The 21,500-nt window shown below is 41.5% G+C and overlaps 1 protein-coding gene across 1 annotated transcript; it reads right to left on the bottom strand.

Annotated features, from left to right (window-relative positions):
- Nucleotides 1–7,177: 7,177 nt before the first annotated feature.
- Nucleotides 7,178–13,987, bottom strand: LOC108787527. Its single transcript, XM_018557103.1, has 6 exons — nucleotides 13,791–13,987; nucleotides 12,698–12,757; nucleotides 11,777–11,914; nucleotides 10,756–10,902; nucleotides 8,258–8,318; nucleotides 7,178–7,281 (listed from the first exon to the last, which is right to left on the bottom strand). Exons 1-6 carry the CDS (start codon nucleotides 13,953–13,955, stop codon nucleotides 7,178–7,180), a joined length of 675 nt encoding a protein of 224 aa, XP_018412605.1. The 5' UTR covers nucleotides 13,956–13,987.
- Nucleotides 13,988–21,500: the final 7,513 nt, after the last annotated feature.

Raw genomic sequence — 21,500 nt, 5'->3', positions numbered from 1 at the left:
GATGTCCGTGACGTCACTGGACCCCTCCCCCTTCCCTTCGTTAGCCGATGGAGCTGCTTGGGCCGGTGAGTACACATCCCGGCCGGGAGAGAAACACTTTTTACCGGAAAGGTTTAATCTGCTCAATTGAGCAGATAAACCTTTCCCTGCGCTCGTTTTTTTTTTCTTTTCTGACATCGGGAGCCGCAGCCCGACCGTCAGTCAGGAAAAAAAAAGGCATACGATTGCATAGCTAGATTCCTATTGGCTATTGCACTTTGCAATAGCCAATAGCAAACTAGCTAATGCACCCGCCCTCTGCTGCTGTCAATCAGCAGAGGGGGACCTGATTTTTCTATCAGGTCCTCTTCTGGTGATTGAAAGCAGCAGGGGGCGGGTGCAATAGCTAGTTTGCTATAGGCTATTGCAAAGTGAAATAGCCAATAGGAATTGTTATAATCAAAATTAATCGATTAATCGATTTAAAAAAATTTCGATTAATCGAACAGGAAAATTGTAATCATTACCAGCCCTAAAAAAAACCCACTAAAACTAATGCAATCACAACATCAGATTTGCTTTTTTAGTTAGGTATACTGTAAATAATGTCTGTCTATCATCCAAGAGAAGTCCTTGCTATCAGAAGATTTATGCCTCATCCTTTTTTTATTTTTCTTTATAGCCAGACAGCGCTCTAGAATCCTTTTCATATTTGAAATGGAATCTTTGCCGAATAAACAGTTTAAAAACGTAGAATCCTAACAAAAAACTGACCCAATACCATTGCAGTTTCTCTAAACCTGAAACTCTGGTTTTGCTGAGAAAAAAAAAAAAAAAACAATCCAAGTGTGCTTCTATACATTGCAAGGATTTCAAGAAACTTTACTCCACATTTTAACCTTTTCCTGTTTCTAAAAAAAACGATTATCACACGGTTCCTCAAATGACTGTTAAAGGGCAAGTGTGCCACCAGCCATGTACACACAACCCACAAATTAATTCATGGGCTAGGGTCATGAGCGGCGTGCCGCAGGGTTCTGTGCTGGGCCCCATGCTGTTTAACCTATTCATTAACGATATTGGGGAGGGGGTAAACAGCCATGTTTCAGTGTTTGCTGATGATACCAAAATGGGGAGGGTTCTAGACACTGAATCAGACACTATAAGACTGCAGGAGGATCTGGATAAAATAGGGGAGTGGGCAACTACATGGCAGATGAGGTTTATTGTAGATAAATGTAAAGTTGTGCACTTTGGGGTTAAAAATAAGAAAGCGAATTACACACTAATGGGAACTCCACTAGGGAAGTCCGAAAGGGAAACAGATTTGGGAGTCATCTTAGACCACAGGCTGAACAACAGCTGGCAGTGTCAGGCTGCGGTAAACAAAGCAAGTATGGTCCTCTCCTGTATTAAGAGGGGAATATTTTGCAGGGACAAGTCTATAATTGTGCCGAGGTTCGGCCTCATCTGGAGTACGCGGTCCAGTTTTGGTCACCAGTCAACAGAAAGGATGTCCTTGAACTGGAAAGAGTCCAGAGGAGGGCGACCAAACTCATTAAGGGGATGGAGGATCAGAACTATGAGACAATTCTATTAAAATTTAAACATGTTCTCATTGGAAGTAAGGAGATTAAGGGGGGACATTATTTTCATGTATAAAATGTTTACCGGGGATAGCAGCATTAGCAGCAAGCTTTTTACAATTAACTCCATGACATGGACGAGAGGTCACCACCTAAAATTAGTGGAGAAAAAATTCCAGCACAAGGGGCGAAGGGGGTTCTTCTCAGTTAGATCAGTCAGGGTCTGGAACTCGCTGCCACATGCTGTGATTCGGCTGAGTGTGTGGAATCTTTCAAGAGGCGATTGGATGATTTCCTCAGGGACCGTAATATACAGGGGTACAAGTACCCTTAAGAGCCCGTTCACATTGAGCGGTTCGCAAATCGCGCGTTTGTCACGTGATTTGCATTTTGCGCGATATCGCGCAAATGCTTGCATTGAGCAAGCTTGAATCGCGGCTAAATCCGCTCCAAAAAGGGTCCTGCTGTAGCGACGCACGACCCGCGACAGCAGGACCCTTTGCCCCATTGAGAAGCATTGGAGAGCGATATCGCGCGGTAAATTGCCGCGATATCGCAGGAATTACCGCGCGATAAATCGCTCAATGTGAACGGGGTCTAAGATTTAGAACACACAGGGACCTATACATACTACACATCAGGTTGGACTTGATGGACATATGTATTTATTCAACCTCAAATACTATGTAACTAATGAGTCTCTTATCTGTCTATCATTTGAGAAACTCTATTAATTTCCAAAATTTAACAACATTCTACAAGTGTCTGAGGGCATCATCAAATGTTCCGATTAGATTTTTTGTATGAAGGTTCATACAAAAGAAAAAAAAAAAAAAATCTACCAGTGAATAGCCAGTATAGAAGGCAGCCATGTGACAGTACATGGATTTAGAAGACGATTGTCTCCGATTAGTGAATTTTAACAAAATCAGGATTTATTTTAATGTAGTTGATATTATAGAAGATGAAAGCAGATTTGTCCATATAGATTACAAACTGCACAATATCCAATTCACTTTACCTTTTACAAAAGGTTTTTATGTCAAACTTATCTGATCTTGGTTTCCTCTGGGCTGGTCATCTCATCTCATGCAGGTCCATTGACTTGCATTAGATGTGAGGATGCTGAGGGACAGTCATAGCTGGAGCGGTGGGGAGAAAGTGAGCACTGAATGCCATGGGGCCGAGGATCAGGGGAGTATATCTTCTTTATTTGAGGCAAAACGAGCACTTAACCCTCGCAGTGCAGGGATAGCCACACTGCAAGGGTAAGTTTTTACATTCCCAGAGTTCCTCTTTTAGCTATTAACACAAATCAGACAATATATTGAAAAATTATTTTATTTAAAAAATACATTGTATATTAGCATTATCATGTAAACATCACATTTTTTTTTTAAAAAAGCAATAATATTTTATACACCATGTTTACACATCACTCAGCACAGACTGTCTCAGAGTTTTTAGGGTTTCCACACAAGGTTTATTTGTAGTTTTACAAGTGTCTGGGGAAGGTTTGTTTCCATTCTGCATATTAGGCAGCAGTTTGCTCAATGATAAAGTTATCCTTGCATAATGAGGGTTAAAAATGGGTCATTTGTAGACTCCAGCAGAAGCCTTTGTGGCAGGGTGAAAAAAAACACAGGATCACAATTGAAGACATGGCAAAAAGGTTGTCACCCTGTAACAGGAAGTGCAGGATCACCAGGTATTATTTGAACACTGCAAACTTAAAAATATTGAAAAATGTAAGATTTTAGTGATTGGTTTTACATATATCATATACTGGGCATTGTACGTGTCACACAAAGATTGGGTGTAGTATGTTCCCCATTCATGTATGCTGTGCTTTAGAAGACTGTGAAGAAAGGTGCAATGTGACAGTGAAGCTCTGGTCTGCAAGCCCAATTGAGAGTTCTGAGATGGGTAGGGGCACAGAGGCTAAACAAGCTTCAGAAGATACAGGTGCGCTGTGCATCTGCATGGCGTCCTGTACCACTGAATGGCAAGTTCTGGCATGCATACTGACCACACAAGCACAGATCTTTGCGTTGCATGGTCAGTTTAGAAACAGGAAGAATCAAGCCCAATTGAGAGTTCTGAGATGGGTAGGGGCACAGAGGCTAAACAAGCTTCAGAAGATACAGGTGCGCTGTGCATCTGCATGGCGTCCTGTACCACTGAATGGCAAGTTCTGGCATGCATACTGACCACACATGCACAGATCTTTGCAGGAACTCACTAGATAGCATAGAATTGTATCACTGGCTTGTGTGGCTTTTCCATAGGTATATATGAAGAATGCACCTCAGCTGAGCAAGGAAAGCATGCCAGGGATGGGGAATCGTCCACCTTCCAAGGTCCTGGAATGCAGTTCAGACCTGGAAGGGACTAAATCCTTACCAAAAAATAAAGAACGAAAGAACTACAGCAAGATTTTTAAAACATTTAACGTTCAACATCCAGCAGGAGAACTTGCATTATCTTATAATATCTCCCCAATCAGCCGCACGAAACTCAAACACAGCACACCAGAAGAGCTGAAAGTGACTAGGAAAACAAATGAGCATCCAAGACGTGGCAGGCAAACTTTGTTTTTTCGTAACCTTCCATATGTTTTTCCATCCCTTAGCCCTGGCATGGTCATATCCCTCCAAGCCCCCTGTATCACCTCTTGAAAAGCAATATATATGCTTTGGCAGGAACTCACTAGATAGCATAGAATTGTATCACTTGCTTGTGTGGCTTCTCCACAGGGATATATGAAGCATGCACCTCAGCTGAGCAAGGAAAGCATGCCAGGGATGGGGAATCGTCCACCTTCCAAGGTCCTGGAATGCAGTTCAGACCTGGAAGGGACTAAATCCTTACCAAAAAATAAAGAACGAAAGAACTACAGCAAGATTTTTAAAACATTTAACGTTCAACATCCAGCAGGAGAACTTGCATTATCTTATAATATCTCCCCAATCAGCCGCACGAAACCGAGGTCCATAAAAATCCAACTTTATTGTTGTAAATTCCATGCAAAGTTCAAAATACAAGTTATACATCACCATAGTAGCTCTCCCACTCCAACGCCTACTCACGCATTTCACCACAGAGGCGTTGGAGTGGGAGAGATACTATGGTGGTGTACACCTTGTATTTTGAACTTTGCATGGAATTTACAATAATAAAGTTGGATATTTATGGAACCTCGGTTTTGTGCGGCTGATTGTTAACAAGTGGGAGCACACTGCAGCCTGCACCCAATGTCTGTATTGATCTGCAGGCTGGGGGAGTTGGAGCAGAGAGTCTTTTGCTTTTTTGGATATTGCATTATCTTATGTTGCACCTGCCAAGCAGTTAACACACTACTGTAATATGTACTGTCTGTGCACAAAATGCAGTGACCCACAGCAAGCAATCAGTTTCCAGGTTAATAAAGTAATCAGTTGAAGGTACAGAACAACTCAACACTAATACGGTTGGTACACACTGTGACCAGTAGGAAGAAATGTGCTAAATGCCACTGCACTCACTCCAGCATGTTACACATGGCCACAACTCCTGTCACCTTCTCCCCCAGCCACAACTCCTCCGACACCCTCTCCACTGGTCAGATCTCACCGCAAAATAGAAATTCCATTTGTCACTCTGGATTTATCTACATTGCACGTATGTCTTTGGATTCAAATATCAGGGCTTTTTTTAAGAAGGCAAACACCAGTCAAAACCTTTTACGTCTTAGATAAAAACCGGCAGTATTTCATGGTCGTCTAGGTCCCCTTGACTTACTGTACTGGAAACAGGGTGTCCAAATGAAAGAAGATAGGCAACCTCTATAAAAAAGGGACACAAAGCACAACAAAAAACACTTTGTTTACCCTGGTAAAAATGTTTCCCTGGGACGGAAAGGAAGGGCAAACACAAGATTTTAAGTGGTCACAAGACAAGAAGATGGTAAATGAAAGTCTACCCAATGGCACACAAAGAAAAAAAAAAGACCCCCCAAAAGACAGGCAAGTATTTTAGGGCTCATTCACAACAGTGTTGCTTTTAGCACATGCTATTGCCCAGCATGCTATTTGCGCTGGTGAGTTGCATTGCCAATCACCTGAATGCACCTCATAGCGGGCAAGTGCGTTTTGCAGTGCAATGCATGGCAGTGAAAAAAGAAATGCATGCACTACACTGCAATGCACGCCTGCTCAGAGGTATGTTGGGGTGCCATCCAAAGGAATGGCAAAGCAACACACCAGTGCACCTAGTGTGTGGTGCCGTGTGGTAGCGTGTTCCAAATGCAAAGATCCAGTGTGCTTAGTGCAACACATTGGTGTTAATCAGCTCCTTAACAGTCTTTACTCCATCCAAAATTAAAAAAAAGGGGGTTGGCTTTAGGTATACGTTAACATCCATTCCGCTTATTTTTGCCCTGCTGTTTCGGGTACAAAACAAGTACGGGAAAAAATCTTACAAATGGTGTCATATATGGCAATAATAAATTACCTCAAATGCTTATCAAGCTTATGTAAAAGGTATTAGTATTATGCTTGCGTTTAAACGTAGGTAATGGCTAAACTCTTTCACAGTCACCATTTAATTATTCAGAAACATATAATGCTCATCAAATGGCAACCGTTCAAATAGGTCATTAGTGTGTCCTATAACTGAATACACTAATAAACCGGGAGCCAAGAGAAGCCTATAAAATGTGTCAGCTGGATGATAAAACAGGGTTAGGGCTTCAAACATTTACAGAGCAAGATGAAGAAAGAACAGAAAAGTATAGTTTTATGACCAGATGTAGTAAAACACTCATCTATACTGCAACACCACTGAGATAGAGAGACTTCTAAGCAGTTACATTCCTAATGGAGCACACTTTACAACAAAAGATCAAGTCAAAGTAGTAACCACACAAACCTTCTCCACAGACCCAAATATGAATCAGTAATAGCTTTGGAGACCATTCATACACCCGAAAGCATGGCTGCTGTAACTAGCATGCATCAAATATGTAGTAGATATCCTATAGCAATACAACCAGTACATGTCACTTGCTGGAATGTTGAACGGTTAATTCACACTCTGTATGAATGTGTGTGTTGTGAATCCTGCGGTAGGAACCTTTAAATTCCTGCGGCAGAAATCCCAAATATGCCATTTAGATCTGATCCATAAGTCCCTGAATCAAACAGTTAGTGATGTATACATTGTTTGCCGAATCCATGACATCATGAACATACTTTGACATGGGTCCATGGTTTAGTCAAAGCATACTTCAAAGCAAGGACTTGACTGACACACTGTTAAAGCAGTCTTAACCAAGTCATTGATCCTGGCTTCACTCATGTATGATGCATGCCATGCAATGAAAATAAGTGATGGACAGGGGTAAGACAGTGTAACATAATAAAATCTATCACAGGGATGCATCTTTATGGTGTGCGTCATCAAGACATAGTAAGGCACTGCAAACACAATTAAATATATCATCTTAGTGCAAATAAGAGAAAAACAAACATATATATATATATATATTTTATACAATAAAATTTTCGGATAGTAAACATTGAGCCTAAACATGCCTTATATAGGAAGGCCACATTAGGAAAGTCCTCAATTGTTCAGGATAATTTGACGTATGGAGGCGGCTGGGAAAATGCCTCTTCCGTTTCTACATTGGCTTCTGTGAACTGTGCTGGAGAATTAAATATACGCTCCTCTTCTTCTGGAAAACAAAGCTGGATAAGAAAAGCTATATTGTTCTTATATATTCATTATTTAAATAAAGTGGATACACTCACCATTCAATTTACACCCCACGTGAAAATCAATAAAAGCATATATTAACATCACCAAAATCATAAGATTCGGAGACACTCCTGCTAATGTGCTTGAATTACAGAATGGTAAAACCAAAAAAGATAGCATGGGCTAGGAATTTGCCTGAAATACAGTCCATATTGCCTTTCCTATACAGTAACCTCCATGGCATTATGTATGTCCAGGTGTCTGCACTTAAGTTAAATCTGAACTTCAGGCAAACGGCTAAATATACAGATGAGATATATAATGGAACTGGCAGAGCAGTTGACCTGATTTTGCTCTACTAGAGTAAAGTCACACCGACAGGTCTTGTCCCTAATCCATCCCATGACTAGACTGTAAAAGGAGAAGCTGCACACTAATAAGCTCATCTTTTTATCCCTCTGCTCTCTTCTACCCTCAGCATGTTGCTTGTTAGCATATGAGCACTGAGTCCAACCAACTGGCTCCTTGTGTTCCTTTTCCCTCTCCCAGACTCTGCTGTAAAGATAATGCAAGAGGCAGATATCAAAATTCAGGTCCAATCGCTACTTGCATTAGAAGAAATACATTTAAAGAAATAAGAGAGCTACAATAATTTGTGTGAATTATATCTGTCTGGAGTTCAGTTAAAACCTGAGGAAGGCATCTTGCACCTAAGTTCATGAGCCTGGTACTGTCTCACTACTTGACACTGTTAAAGGAGGCCTCCATGGTCTATAGGAGAGAACGGATAGGCCCAGGTCTAAGCCAAGCACATGACTGTTATATCAAGTAGCGGTTTACCAACATTGCAGAGACTACACATACACATTAAATATTACACAAAGCATTTTTGGAAATAAATACAATGATGTTAATGCCTTCCTGCAGTGAGATGAGTGGAAGGATTTCCTCACCATGGAAAGTGCACACCAGTTCCACAGTCTGAGCCTGCTCATGTTCAGGATGTAACCATTCCTGAAAGAGATAAAACAATATACAGATATAGATCCCAGAAGCAGCCAATAGAACTGGCTAATTTATTGTATCTCTTGCATTTCTAATGCAGACCACAACAACCGACATGATGAGCATGCAGAAACACAAGGTCTTGTCTCTTGGTCTATTTCCCTGTGTAGGGAAATAGAGAAGCCACAAGAAGAAGTCCCAGCAACAACTTTTCTTGGAGGGTGGGGGATGGGTCTAATGCTTTAAAGTCGTTTTCTGCTATCTAATAGAAATGTAATTATTTCCCAGTTCAACCAAAATGGTCTATGGAGTAACTTTCAGTCATGTATCAGACTATAGGCAGCCGTATCGGAAATTAGCAAGTCCAATGAATGTCCTCTGAAAATCCATGTTGGAACACTTTCCATTAGCTGCAAGAAGCAGGTCTAGATTTCCATCTGGAGACTGTACCTTGGGCACCCAAAGTGGCACCCTGGTCTAGGGTCAGGTCTTTACACAGAACATTTTTGTTTGTTTTAATGGTCCTAACCTGGCTTAGTATATTGTACCAGTGTGCTTTTTTTTTCTCCCAATATCTGTAGAACTGCCATTTATAAAAGCACAAGCCTACTGAGCTTAAAATGGTAAAAAAACAAAAAAAAAACCAAAAAAAACCACGGACCCCGGCCACTAGTGCTCCCTTAACTATCAGCAAAGATCTGGAGCAAATGTGTTCTAATTATCATTATTTCTCAGTCAAGCTGCACAGAAATAAATTCACATGTGTTTGTGTATAGCTGAAAGTCAATGTAAAGCCTCTCTTTTTCCACTCCCAGTAATGAAAAGGCATTTTCAATGCAAGTTGGCGCATTACATTTTTAAGTGGTAAATGCAGCTGGGAAGCTCCTGCAAATAGGGCAGCATGCTGTCAATCTAAATGGCTGTGGGCAGAACTAGGTGAGGCTATTTACTTAAAGGGATATCAAGGGTGCCATTAACAGCTAGAACAGCAACAAGAGTGACAAAATTGCAGTGATTTCACTGCAGAACTAAGGCTGCCATCACCCTATGAAAAGAAGTGCCTATCCAATGGTTCTACTGGCAGGATGAACAGGTATTTAAAATATTCCAGGGGGGAGCTTAAAAAAAAAAAAATAACAGTCTGGACTTATGGCTATGCTGTGAATAGACAATGTTTCAAAAAGATCGAATACCAGGAAATAAAAAAATCAGCCACATTAACATCTGAATGACTTCAAAGACACCGCCCTATCAGGTATGGGACTAAGATCTTCAGAAAGCCAGAAGGAGTGTTGAGCTTTCTTATTTGGATCTGCCACATGCTCTACAAATTAAGTATCATGGAAAAACACAATATTCTACAGAAATTGCATTGCAGTGCATGCGAACATGCATCAGTGTGATTTGACATGTGTTTATGTTCTATTGATTTCACAGTAAGACACATTAGAAGGAAAAGCACATAGAAGTGAATGAGCTCTAAGAAACAGATGTACAAAGATGCGCTATAAGTGTATGTATGTTTTATGGGATCTTTTATAAAACTAATCAAAAAGCGTTATAAGGTGGTAGTTGGGATGTGTAGTATTACAGGTGACAAAATTAGCAAAGTAGTTTTCTTTTGAAAGGTCGGCACTATACTTAGATTAGCAACTGGCTTCACACAGTTACAGAGGCCAAAGTGTAGCAGTATATATTGATACCGGAGGTTGGGATGATGTGTTTTCTTCAACATTAAAGATTTATAAAGATTGGAAGCTCTGAATTTTCCAAACATTAAAGGCTCATGTTATACATTTTGCTGACTCTGGGTCCAGCTTCACACACCTACTGATACCATGCCTTCCAACGAAGCCCAAACTCTCAGTTCTCTAAATCCGACAACAAGAAGATGGTGTCGGGATTACCATTTGCAATACCAAACAAGAAATACAAAATGGCAAATGCACTGAACATAAATAGCTTTAAAAGTAAAGTTCCCATGGAAGGGCTTTACAGTACAAGAATAAAAATTTCCCAGCACACTCACCAGCCAGCCTGCAAAAACAAATAAAAAAGACATTTACACTGTCGAACTATTAGGGTTAAAAACAGAGGTTTTAGTCGCACAATTTTTGCAAACTATGTGGAAGCCACACTCCCTCGTCCAAAGCCCCTCTGTGTAGTGTGGTCCCAACTCTAAATCTACCATAGCCTCCATCTTGGGGCATATATAGCAAAGGATGTTGCAGTGTGGCTTCCACATAGTTTGCAAAAGTTGTGCAACCAAAACCTCTTGTTTTTATCCCCGTTTTTTTGGCAGGCTAGCTGGTAAGTGTGCTGGGAAATGTTTTCTTCTGCATTTGCAATACCCATCATAAGCGCATCTTCAGAAATCTTCGACATATGATAAAAAAAACAAAAACAAAAAACAGCACTGTAATTGCACTTGTAATGAGTTACTCACCATTCCAGTTATGTTGTCATAGCACATACAGTGTGGTAAACTTCGACAACCTATGTATGCTATGCACAGGACAACACAAAGGCTGATGAAAGATGCTACAAGCAGCGCAATGTTTGCTCCCTGAACAAGTCGATTAAGGATGAACTTCTAGAGAGAGGGAAACAAAGTCAGATATGAACCATAAAGCTAAAATACATAAATGATTTTCTTTTTAATTATAGCATGACATTAAATGAACATTTAATCTGTCTACAAGACGGTCAGGAGTCTGATCCTTCTACTAAGCCATCATGAAATCTTGTTTGTTACTGATGATATGAGCAGATCCTGCCAATGAATGAAAACAACCAGCGAGCTACTAATGCTACCCAGCAAAATAAATCACAAAGTTGACCTTCAAAAGTCAACATTTCTTTGCAATCCATTACAGCCAAAATCAAGAGTGCACCTCATATGGTTACTGGAAGTATACTTCCTGAAGCCTGTACAAAGTTCCCCATCTCTTGTCTATGGTACCAATTGCATTTTAACTTCCAAGATTGCTTTAAACCCATCTCCCACTTCTCTTACCTTTGAAAGAACGCTGCTTCCTTTTCACGGCTACCGATGTATGGTCTGTACACAACATCACAGCCCTGCACTAGTTTTCAAATCACCCTCGCATATGGAGAGCATTCATTGCTTAGCATGCTCACCTGACTACGATAACTAACGAAACGCAGTTCTTGATAAGAAGCGCGTCTCATTTGCTGGCACTCACCAATGAGTGCTTACCATTTGTGAGTGCAATTTGAAGTACATAGTGCAAGGCTGGAATCCTGTGTACAGGGGGGACAAATCATACACAAGCATTCTTTCAAAGGCAAGAACAGCGGACAGTAGTGGCTGAGAGTACCCCCAAATTCTTCCCAAGCTTTCAACTTTGACTGGAGTATATCATTAACAATCAATTTGCATAAATACTGATGTTCATTTCACATACCATAGTAGAGTTTATATAGACTTTATGGATGGTACTTACTGTGTGTACAATGTGTACAGGTGTATGAGAGAACACTTCATCATCATCCTCCCCATATACCAGAGTCAGACAAGCATAAACTACAATGATTAAGGTGGTGAAACATGAAAACACTGAGACCACAATAAGTGCATTCACCTGCAGATAAGGAAAGAGCAGTCAGTATGGGGAATACTGTATTGATGGATGGTACAGCTACATAACAAAATTTGTGGTTAAACTATCAGACAGCAGATGTGATAAAGTAAAACATGTAAAAAAAGTTAAATGTAAGGATGCACCAATACTACTATCAGTGCCGATACTGGAAATCTTCACAAGTACTTGTATTTGTGAAAATGCCCCAATACTAAGCGCCGATACCGTCACCTTACATTTTTAAACGGAAGCAGCTGCCTGCGGTCCCGCACTTGCTGGGGACCTTAGAGCAGCCTTATGGGGACCTTCATGGCGCCCATTTACAGCGACAGTCCGGTCAAAGATCACCTATTCCTGCCACACGCAGTACGCAGCGCTGGAGAGACTACGCACAGCCTCCCGAGCAACACATAGTATGTAGCTTCATATTATTCTGCATTGTTGTATAATGTATTGCTGGGATTTGTAGTCCTATATAGCTGGTGGTATTCTGCACTGCTGTGTAATGTATTGCTGGCATTTGTAGTCCCTCAACAGCTTAGAGTCAGTGTCAGAACTACCAGGGGCGCAGCTGTGACTGGGCCCTGGCGCTGCACCACTGTTCAAAAATCATTCGTCTGCATTGTTTTAAAAAAAAATAAAAAATCATTTTAAATTTATCAGGAATTGGCATTGGCGAGTACTTGAGGAAAAGTATCGGTCATTGTACTCGGTCTGAAAAAAATTGTATCAGTGCATCCCTAGTTAAATGTAAGGTCATTAAAAGAATAAAAGGAGTCTTACAAGAACAGGATTCTTCTTTTGTGATGAAAATAAGGCCAGCACACCGGGAATAGCCATGATCTACAAAACAAGGGCAAGTGGGTGAAATAAAATAGAGTAATGCGAAGACTATATTCTGCGCAAATATCACCATATTATTGCAGATATGCATCTACAAATAAAGGGAAAGTTGCTTCAGAATGGATTTGCTTTCCTAAAATCAGGTATAGTGGAGTCAATTTGTTACAGCGAACAGTTTCCAAAACTCTAGAGTGTATACCACTGGTTTTCCATATAAATAAATCATTCTTGGTGGTAGACCAGATGGGGCTCACAAAAACATTTTTACTTTGGAAAACTGTGCTGCCTGAAAACGGCAAATAATCAAAAGACTTGTTATAATAATTACAGGTTATTAAAATGATTTAGTAGAACTCCAGCTTTCATCAGTCAAAACTAACCAAACATTTACTCTTTGTCTGACCTGTCCCATCAACTTTCTACCATTTGAGTGCACCGTGTGCTTAATGTGCAGTATTCTCATATGGTTTTGCAATGCATAAGGCAGCCCAATAATTGTAAGTGGGTAGGGGCTCATTCACGCCAGCCAGCCACGCTGAAGGCACTGCCACTGGTGCATGCTGCAAGGAACCCAGCACATCATGCTGCTTACTTTTTTGTTAGAATTTTTTTATAAATGTCACAAGTGACAATTCAATTCACCAAGGTTTGCTTGGGTATAATGGCTCATTGCCAAGTCAATAAAACGGTATACTCTATGGCCATGTTTTGGGACCATTATGTCCAATTTGGGAGTAATTACATTTGGTGCATGTGAAGTGGCGCAAGGCACTATCCAACAATAAGATAGTCCAGGGTGAACAAATTCATATGGAATGTAGGAGCCAGTCTATACAATCCAGCAGGATTTCTTTTTAGTAACCAACTCCATTGACAACTAGAGAAATCCTTAAACATTAGGTGCCAGCTGTAACTTTTAAGGGGCCTACAATTTGTCCAGCCCAGAAATTAATCAGCCAATTCATTTTTATTTATGCTAGGCAGTTTATTGGCTAAATCCAAAAACATACCCTTGCTACGAGATGACTCTTACCATTCCAGCCCAAACAGGAGCTCTTGTGTTCCCCAGTGTGGATTCTTTCCGAAAGGCACCATCCATGAAACCGCAGACCACTGAGACACCAGTACATGCTATCTGGAGGATTCCCAGCACCACCATACTCCGCTGGTTGAATATAAAGTAACGGTAGCGATCCATTATTGACCAGTACCAGTAGGTCCAAAGATCTATGTGGTGGCTCCTGAATCTTCTGTGCTAGAACAATGCAAAAAATGTTATCTAATGAGATCTCCACTGAACTGCTTCCAAAAAATATTAAAAATACATATACAAGTGTTATGACTAGTCAAATTATTCCATATACTCAAAATTAAAGTATGTTACCACACAAAATAAAACTGTTCTTAATGTTCTCATTTGGTGTGCAGCTGCTAAATACCCGGCGATCTTGCAGTTCCCTTTGGTTCCTCTGACCACGCCAAGCACAGATCGAGATCCTTGATAGTGTGGTCAGTTTGTATCCCTAGGAAGGCTGCTACAAGTTACAGGACTTTGTGCAGATGCACAACATGCCTGTAACTCCTGTAGTCATTTTTGCTGCCATGCCCCCCAGCCCCACTGTACTGGACATTGTACAGACATACAGCTTACTGTACATCTAGTATGTACACTAGACATGTTCGGACGAATTTTCGGAGATTCGGATGCATCCGAATTCCAGCGAAAACGAATGCAAACGAATTCGAATCCCCGAAATTCGTTAGCAGTAGTCCGGTCGAAATTCCCCCCCTCCCTGCGCCTTACCAGGCCACGTGCCCTCGGCATTGGGAGCAAGTGACGATGGGGACAAGGGCCTCTTCCTCACAACCCTGACCCGGTGGTTTTGGGGGTCTGCGGGCAAGAGGGCTTATTTGCATCAGTGTACCCCTTTAAATAAGGGGGCACCCAGATGCCACCCTCCCCCTTATGAATGAGTACGGGGCACCTCGGCTCACAGACCCGAATAGCACTCGGGCGTTTCCGAATGATATGTAGTATTTGACAGCTGAGAATGTCAAATGGGCGGACCGGGCCGTGACGTCATGGCTCGCCCCGCCCATCTGTTGACATTCGGGCTGAATGTCATTTTGCGGCGAGTTTTCGTCGGGTTCGGGTGGTCATCGTGCAGCGGGACTTTTTTTATTTCAGCGGGTCGGCGGGGGTCGTGCATCGTGATTGACGCTGGATTACATCGATGGAGCCATTTTTTTTTAAATTAAAGGAATAGTCAAAAATTGAGTCTTAGTTTTTTTCACGTTTTTTTTTTTTTTCATCTTCTGCAGACTGAAAAAAAAAAAAAATTCTAATGTCACTTTGCTGCTAACGAAATTTCGTCCAATAAACGAAATTCCGACCGGACTAATTTTGTCCGAATCAATTGCGGACCCGAATCAGAAAAACGACTACTGCTAACGAATTTCGTCCGAATCCCGCAACGAATTCAATTGCAGACCCGAATCCGAAAGACGAAATATGCAAAATCCAAATCAAAACTAAACTAAACGAAATTTTTGCTGGTGCACATGTCTATGTACACCTCTCAGCCCTCCCCTAGCATCCCCTTATGCCTTCCTACAGCCTGGAGGTTTGTGCCCATTTCCATGGAGCTAAAGAGCACCTGTGATGAATGATTTTAGCGCAAGGTGCCCCATGCCATTTGAAATCTGTCTGCAGCCCTTGCAGCTAGGTGAAGGCACAACACAGTAGTTACTCGACTGCTATAAACAGGAAGAAAAAAGAAAAAATTGATTTAAAATTTAAGAGATATGGTATGCTTAACCAGTAGGTAAACATTGCTAAAATATAGATGCACTTGGTGTACAGTAACTGTAACCACTTGTCCGGCCAATTGTAAATAAACGGCCAGATGGCGGGACGCTGAGTGGCAGGTGGGCGTTTTTGAAGTCCTTGCCCACTTACACCCGATCAGGAAAGTTTGACAAAATGAAGCCCTGGATACATACAAGCGTTTGGGCAGCTATAGAGTCACCCGATCGCTTGTATGGTGCTGGAAGGGTTAAAAAGGAGAACTATGAGGTGAGTGCTTTTCACTCACCTCATAGTTCTAGCCGACCTGTGACAATGAGACTGTCAGAGGTCGGCTTAGTAGATCGGGAAGTGAGCGAACACATACCGGCGTTCGCTCACCTCTCGATCCTATCATGGCTCTCTGCCGTGACAGGGGAGGGGCTGGATTCCCCCCTCCCCGCTCCGATCCGCCAGCGCTGACTGGCGGAGCGGACAGGGGAGGGTACAGCTGGCAGAGCCAGCTGTCAGTCACGCAGCTGGGCGGATCCAGACATAATTGTTGGGATCCGCTTCAGCGTCTCAGTATACTGCGAGCAGCAGCACGCGGTATACTGAGGCGTCTCAGTATACCGCGAGCGGTATACTGAGCCTAGGGTGACGGGAGGACGCTAGTTTGTGTCCTCCCGTTACCCTAAGGAGAACTATGGGGAAAAGCCTTAATCCCATAGTTCTCCTTTAGTTCTCCTTTAAGGAAGGGTGCGGGTAGCGTGCGCTCCCTCCCTCCGCCAACTATTTCCGGCTCTGCTGTCCTCCATGTGGTCCTGGGACAAGTGGGCCTATTTGACATGCTGGGGTTCTATTTACCCAAAGTGACCCCCATCTTTTACAGGTGTGGCAAATAATTATTTGATGCCCGGCAGATTTTGTATGTTTACCCACTTACAAAGAAATGAAAGGTCTATCATTTGATCATAGGTGTATTTTAAATGATAGAGACAGAATATCAACCAAAATCCAGAAAAAACACATGACACAAATGTTATATATTGAGTTGCAGTTCAGTGAGTAAAATAGGTATTTGATCCCCAAGCTCAATTTATAACATTTGTATCATGTGTTTTTTCTGGATTTTGGTTGATATTCTGTCTCTATCATTTAAAATACACCTATGATCAAATGATAGGCCTTTCATTTCTTTGTAAGTGGGCAAACTTACAAGATCTGCAGGGGATCAAATCATTAATTAAATGTTTAAAATCATAATGTAGGGAAAAAAAATGTTTTCTCTCTCAAAAGGTTTAGTACTTTTTTCTTTATATAGTAAAAAAAAAACAAAAAAAAACAAACCCCAGTGGTGATTAAATACCACCAAAGAAAACTGTCTAAAAAAAAAAGATCTAATATTCAGTTCAGTATGGCATCCGTATGACTGAATAAAAGTCAGTCAAAATACCTCAGCACTGAATTCTGAAATATGGCCTGGACAGGAAGGGGGTTTAACCCCCTGGTCTTCAAGTGGTTAAAAAAGAGATAGTTAAAACATTTTTTTTCACAAATCCATTAACATTACAACCTTCAATGCCCAGTAAAATGCCACCTTCTATTTTTAAAAACAATGCTTACTTTTATTAATGCTCCCCCTCTTTGTCCTGACTACAGGATGGACTGACGGACCACTGGATGCGTGGCCCCAGCTCCTCAAACTAGCACCTGGCTAGGAGAACTCTACTTGGATAACATGCATGCTCAGTCTGCTTTCTCACAGAACCCCGAGCTCAGCCACTCCTGCAGAATAAAAGCAGAGTGCACATGTGCAGTTAGCCAGCCAAGTGCTCGTACATGAGGAGCTGGTGCTTGAGGTGCATGAGGTGCTTCCAACGGTTGGTCCGTCCTGCCATGTCGTCAGGACAAAAAAGGGGAACCCACAGGAGCAGCATTATTAAGAGTAAGCATTATAATAAGTAATATGTAATGTTCATGGATTTTTGGACAAAAAAACAAACATTAAAAGGTGAACTCACCCTTTAAGGTAAGCTAGATCTTGGCTTAGTTTCCCAGTCCATCAAACAGTGCAATATTTTTCAGGCTTTGGATAGAATTCCCCTTTAAGCAGTCCTTAGCTTACCACCACAAGCAAGAGAGTGCAATACATTTCCATAGCTCGCTAGTTCGAGTCTCATATTTCTGTATGTAATTGCTGAATCTTTTACATTCAGTTCTCTTTTAAAACCTGTGCAATCATTTCAAGACACATTATCAGGATGCAGCTGACTGAACACCTCTGCTCATCCACCATTGTGACTGGCTGCCTTGGATAACAAGTGACTGATATAGCCTATATAAAAAGAGAGATGGTTCTGTTATCTGCAACATTCTATGGTAATCAATAGGGATGCACCGATGCTAGTATCGGTTATCAGTGCCGATGCCGAGTAGGTGTAATGACGCACTGCCGGCTTCCCGATTGGTCCGAAGCTGGCCAATCAGGAAGCAAGGCGCCGTGGCCAGCTTTCCGATTGGTCTAGAAGCCAGCTTCATGCTCCCTTGACACCTCATGATGAGGGAGCATGGAGCCGGCTTCCCGGCCAATCAGTAAGCCGGGCGCCGCGTCATTACACGGCGCCCGGCTTCCTGATTGGCCAGAAAGCCGGTTCGATGCTTTCTCGTCACCTAGTGACGAGAAGCATGGTGACGGCTTCCCTGCTAATGGGGAAGCCAGGTGGCGAGTCTTTACACGCTGCCCAGCTTCCCGGCTAATCAGGAAGCCAGGTGGTGTGTCATTACACGCCGCCAGCTTCCTGAATGGGATTTCTGGTACTCGGTATAGGGGAGTACCAAAAAAAACCAAACACTATCAGTAGTAGGCACACCAAGACAAGCCTCTACCCTCTCTGCTCCTTCCTTCCCAATGCTAGTAGATAGACCACTGCTGATGAAAGCACTCATGTACTGGACAGGAAGTTCAGGGAAGCCAAGCTGGAGGATGACTAAGTGTTTGGGTAAATATGTAAAGAAATACTTTGCTGGACAATGTCTATTTGTTTGATCTGATACATTATTGAAAACAGTTTTGAGAGTTCAATACTACTTTACATCCTTTGTTACACTGGCTTGACTCTTTGCCTTAGGCATTAGACACCTGGTCCCAGCACATAAGCTTTACCCATGGAAAAACAATCATTCAGTGTGGACAGTTCACAAGGTGCTAAAAGAAAAATCAGGTAACAATTTAACAACCACATTACCTCTCCTGTACTATATTATTAATTGAGCAGTTTTCTGAAGGTAGCAAAGATCAAAGGCTCTCGTCACATCTGCTGCCAACAGATTCTTCCATACATAGAACACTCTGCACTGTGGAAATTACCTTGGAGGCAGGATGCTATTTGTTACATATGGCTGGCTCACAGTCCTGTAACAAATTACAACTGGCTGGTTTGCCATAAGAACAGCCACTTATTTTAGATGTAGCACATATTTCCTACATGTGTTTAATGGTTTTACATGAAATATTTCAGAATGGCAAAATAATCTCTATAGAAATTCAAGATTAAGTGTATATCGGATGGAAGAAAAAAAAAACCAAACAGTTTTTCCCCCCATGATGTAAGAAGTACAGAACATTACCTGTTGAACCTGCCAGAAATTCAGTTAGCTGCTAACAGTCATCACATACCAAAAGGTGTAATTTATTTTCCTTTAAAAGATGGGTTGAAGGGAACAGTGATGGGAAGTGATTTCAGTATGCGGATAAGATGTAAAAAAAGAGAGATGCTACATCATCCAACTTTGCTTTAAGCAGCCAGCAGTAAGCTTTGGACTATAGACATGGTGATTGTAGGCTGATTGAACCTGAACTATGTAAGGAAGTATTAGTACATATTGTAGTATTAATAATACTATACTTTACAGTTTCATAGCCATAGTGGGCTTTCCATTGTCTATTTGGGTGCACTTTGTAGTTTTCACCTTGAGTGCTAACGGATCCTGTCATTGGACGTGGGAGAATCTTATCTTTCTTTCAGAACCTTTCGGAATCAGTACTATTGATTGGTCTGTGTGCGTCCACAGATATTCTTACTAAAGCTGCAAAGATAATCAAGAGACGGGAGGGAGCTGAGTCTACATAAGAACACATCTTTCCTGTCTCTGTAGTAGTGGGAATCAGAAACGCCTCTGCCCAAAACACACCTGTGATCAGCTAGTCAACATTGCAGAACTGCGTATAGTTATTTCAGACACACTCATTTCCAGATGTGGACAAATTTGTTGGTTCCCCTTTCCCAAAAACTGCAGAGCCTTCAATTTTCTGAAATCATTTGAAACCGACACATAATTGGCATCCATTCTTTTTTAATCCATATTGAAATAAAATCAGATTTTGATTTTAAAAGGGAGGAAGTTTTTCATAATAAGAACACAGGAAAATGGCATGGACAGAAATGTGGACTTAAAGTGACATTAAACCCTCAGATTTTTTAACATAAAACAATACTGTAATGTGTGCCTTACTGTAATCCATGGTTGTTTCCCTTCTCTTTGCTGCTCTTCCTTTTAAATCTGTATCTGTTCTCATGCTCTGCAGAACTTTTGTTTTGCAGCAGACTGCCTTGTCTCAGGAATGGATACACGGTGTCTGTGTATCCGTTTGTATAGGCCTGTAATCTGAGCCAGCACTACAGGAAGAGGCCCTGAGCTAAAAAGGGAAGTTCTCCCCAAGCATGAGAAGACATGAGGATTTAAAAGGAAGAGCAGCAAAGAGAAGGGAAACAACCATGGATTACAGTAAGGCGCACATTACAGTATTGTTTATGTTAAAAAATCTGAGGGTTTAACGTCACTTTAATGTTTTGTACAATCCGCGCTCTCCCTAGCCCCTATACCCTAAAATGAAACAAACTTATAAACAGCAGCGACCCTGGTAAACCCAAATGTTTACCTTTGGACAAAATGTAACACTATTTCACTGCGCTGAAAGCACCAAATCAATGTTCGTGCCCGGTGAGTGAACACAAAGTGAGCACTGTTCACTTACTGGGCACAACATTTGATTTGGATTTGACTTTTTTCGGTTTATGAGTGCACTTTATTTTGGTGATTGAAACTTGAAGACACTATGGGGGGAATTTATGAAAACTGGAGCAGACAAAATCTGGAGCAATTGCCCATTGTAACCAACTATCTGGAGAATCTGATTAAACTCCATGAACAACTGCTCCAGTTTTCATTAAATTCCCCCCTATGAACTTTGATTGCACTTTAGCATTTATGGTGATTTAAGCACTGTACATGCACTTTATATGTTTGCACATTTTTTATTACACTTGCCGTATCGTTTTTTTTTTACATTATGGTTATATTCATTGGGTGAAGAGTGGTTACAGCACAGTGAAATACTGTTACAACCCTTAGATCAGGGCTGGACAAATCCCAGGAGCCAGCTATCCAGTGCTCCTAAAAAAGTACCGCTGGGGCCCAACATTTGAAGTTTTCTCTAGTTGTAGTCAATGGTGCTGGCTCCTAAAAAACATCCTGCTGGCTCCTGGATTGGACAGACTGGCTCCCACATTCCATATTCATTCCCCTGCTACAGAGGCAATCAGTGCAAAAACACGATTTCTGTAGATCTCAGTGAGACTTCTGCACCTGCCAATGGGTAGTTTGTCCAGGTCTACGGTTTGAAGGGTTTCTTCATCAGGTGGCATGTTTCACATCTTTCCACAGATGTTTGATAGGACTCAGATCAGGGCTTTTAGAAGACCACTTCAGCATAGTCCAATGTTTTGCTCTTCGTAGGTGCTTTGGGTCATTATCCTGCTAGAGAACCCATTAGACATATGCATTCAGACAAACTTGCTGAATCACCATATTCTGTTGATTTGGCAGTTCATCCGAATCCAAAATAACAAATGATCTCTCTCTCTCTCTCTCTCTCTCTCTCTCATTATATATATA

Source organism: Nanorana parkeri, unplaced genomic scaffold, assembly GCF_000935625.1.
Source record: "Nanorana parkeri isolate BGI_ZX_2015 unplaced genomic scaffold, ASM93562v1 scaffold267, whole genome shotgun sequence".
Taxonomy (NCBI): domain Eukaryota; kingdom Metazoa; phylum Chordata; class Amphibia; order Anura; family Dicroglossidae; genus Nanorana; species Nanorana parkeri.
Note: the sequence above shows the minus strand (reverse complement) of the source record. Positions and strands in the feature narration are given on the sequence as shown.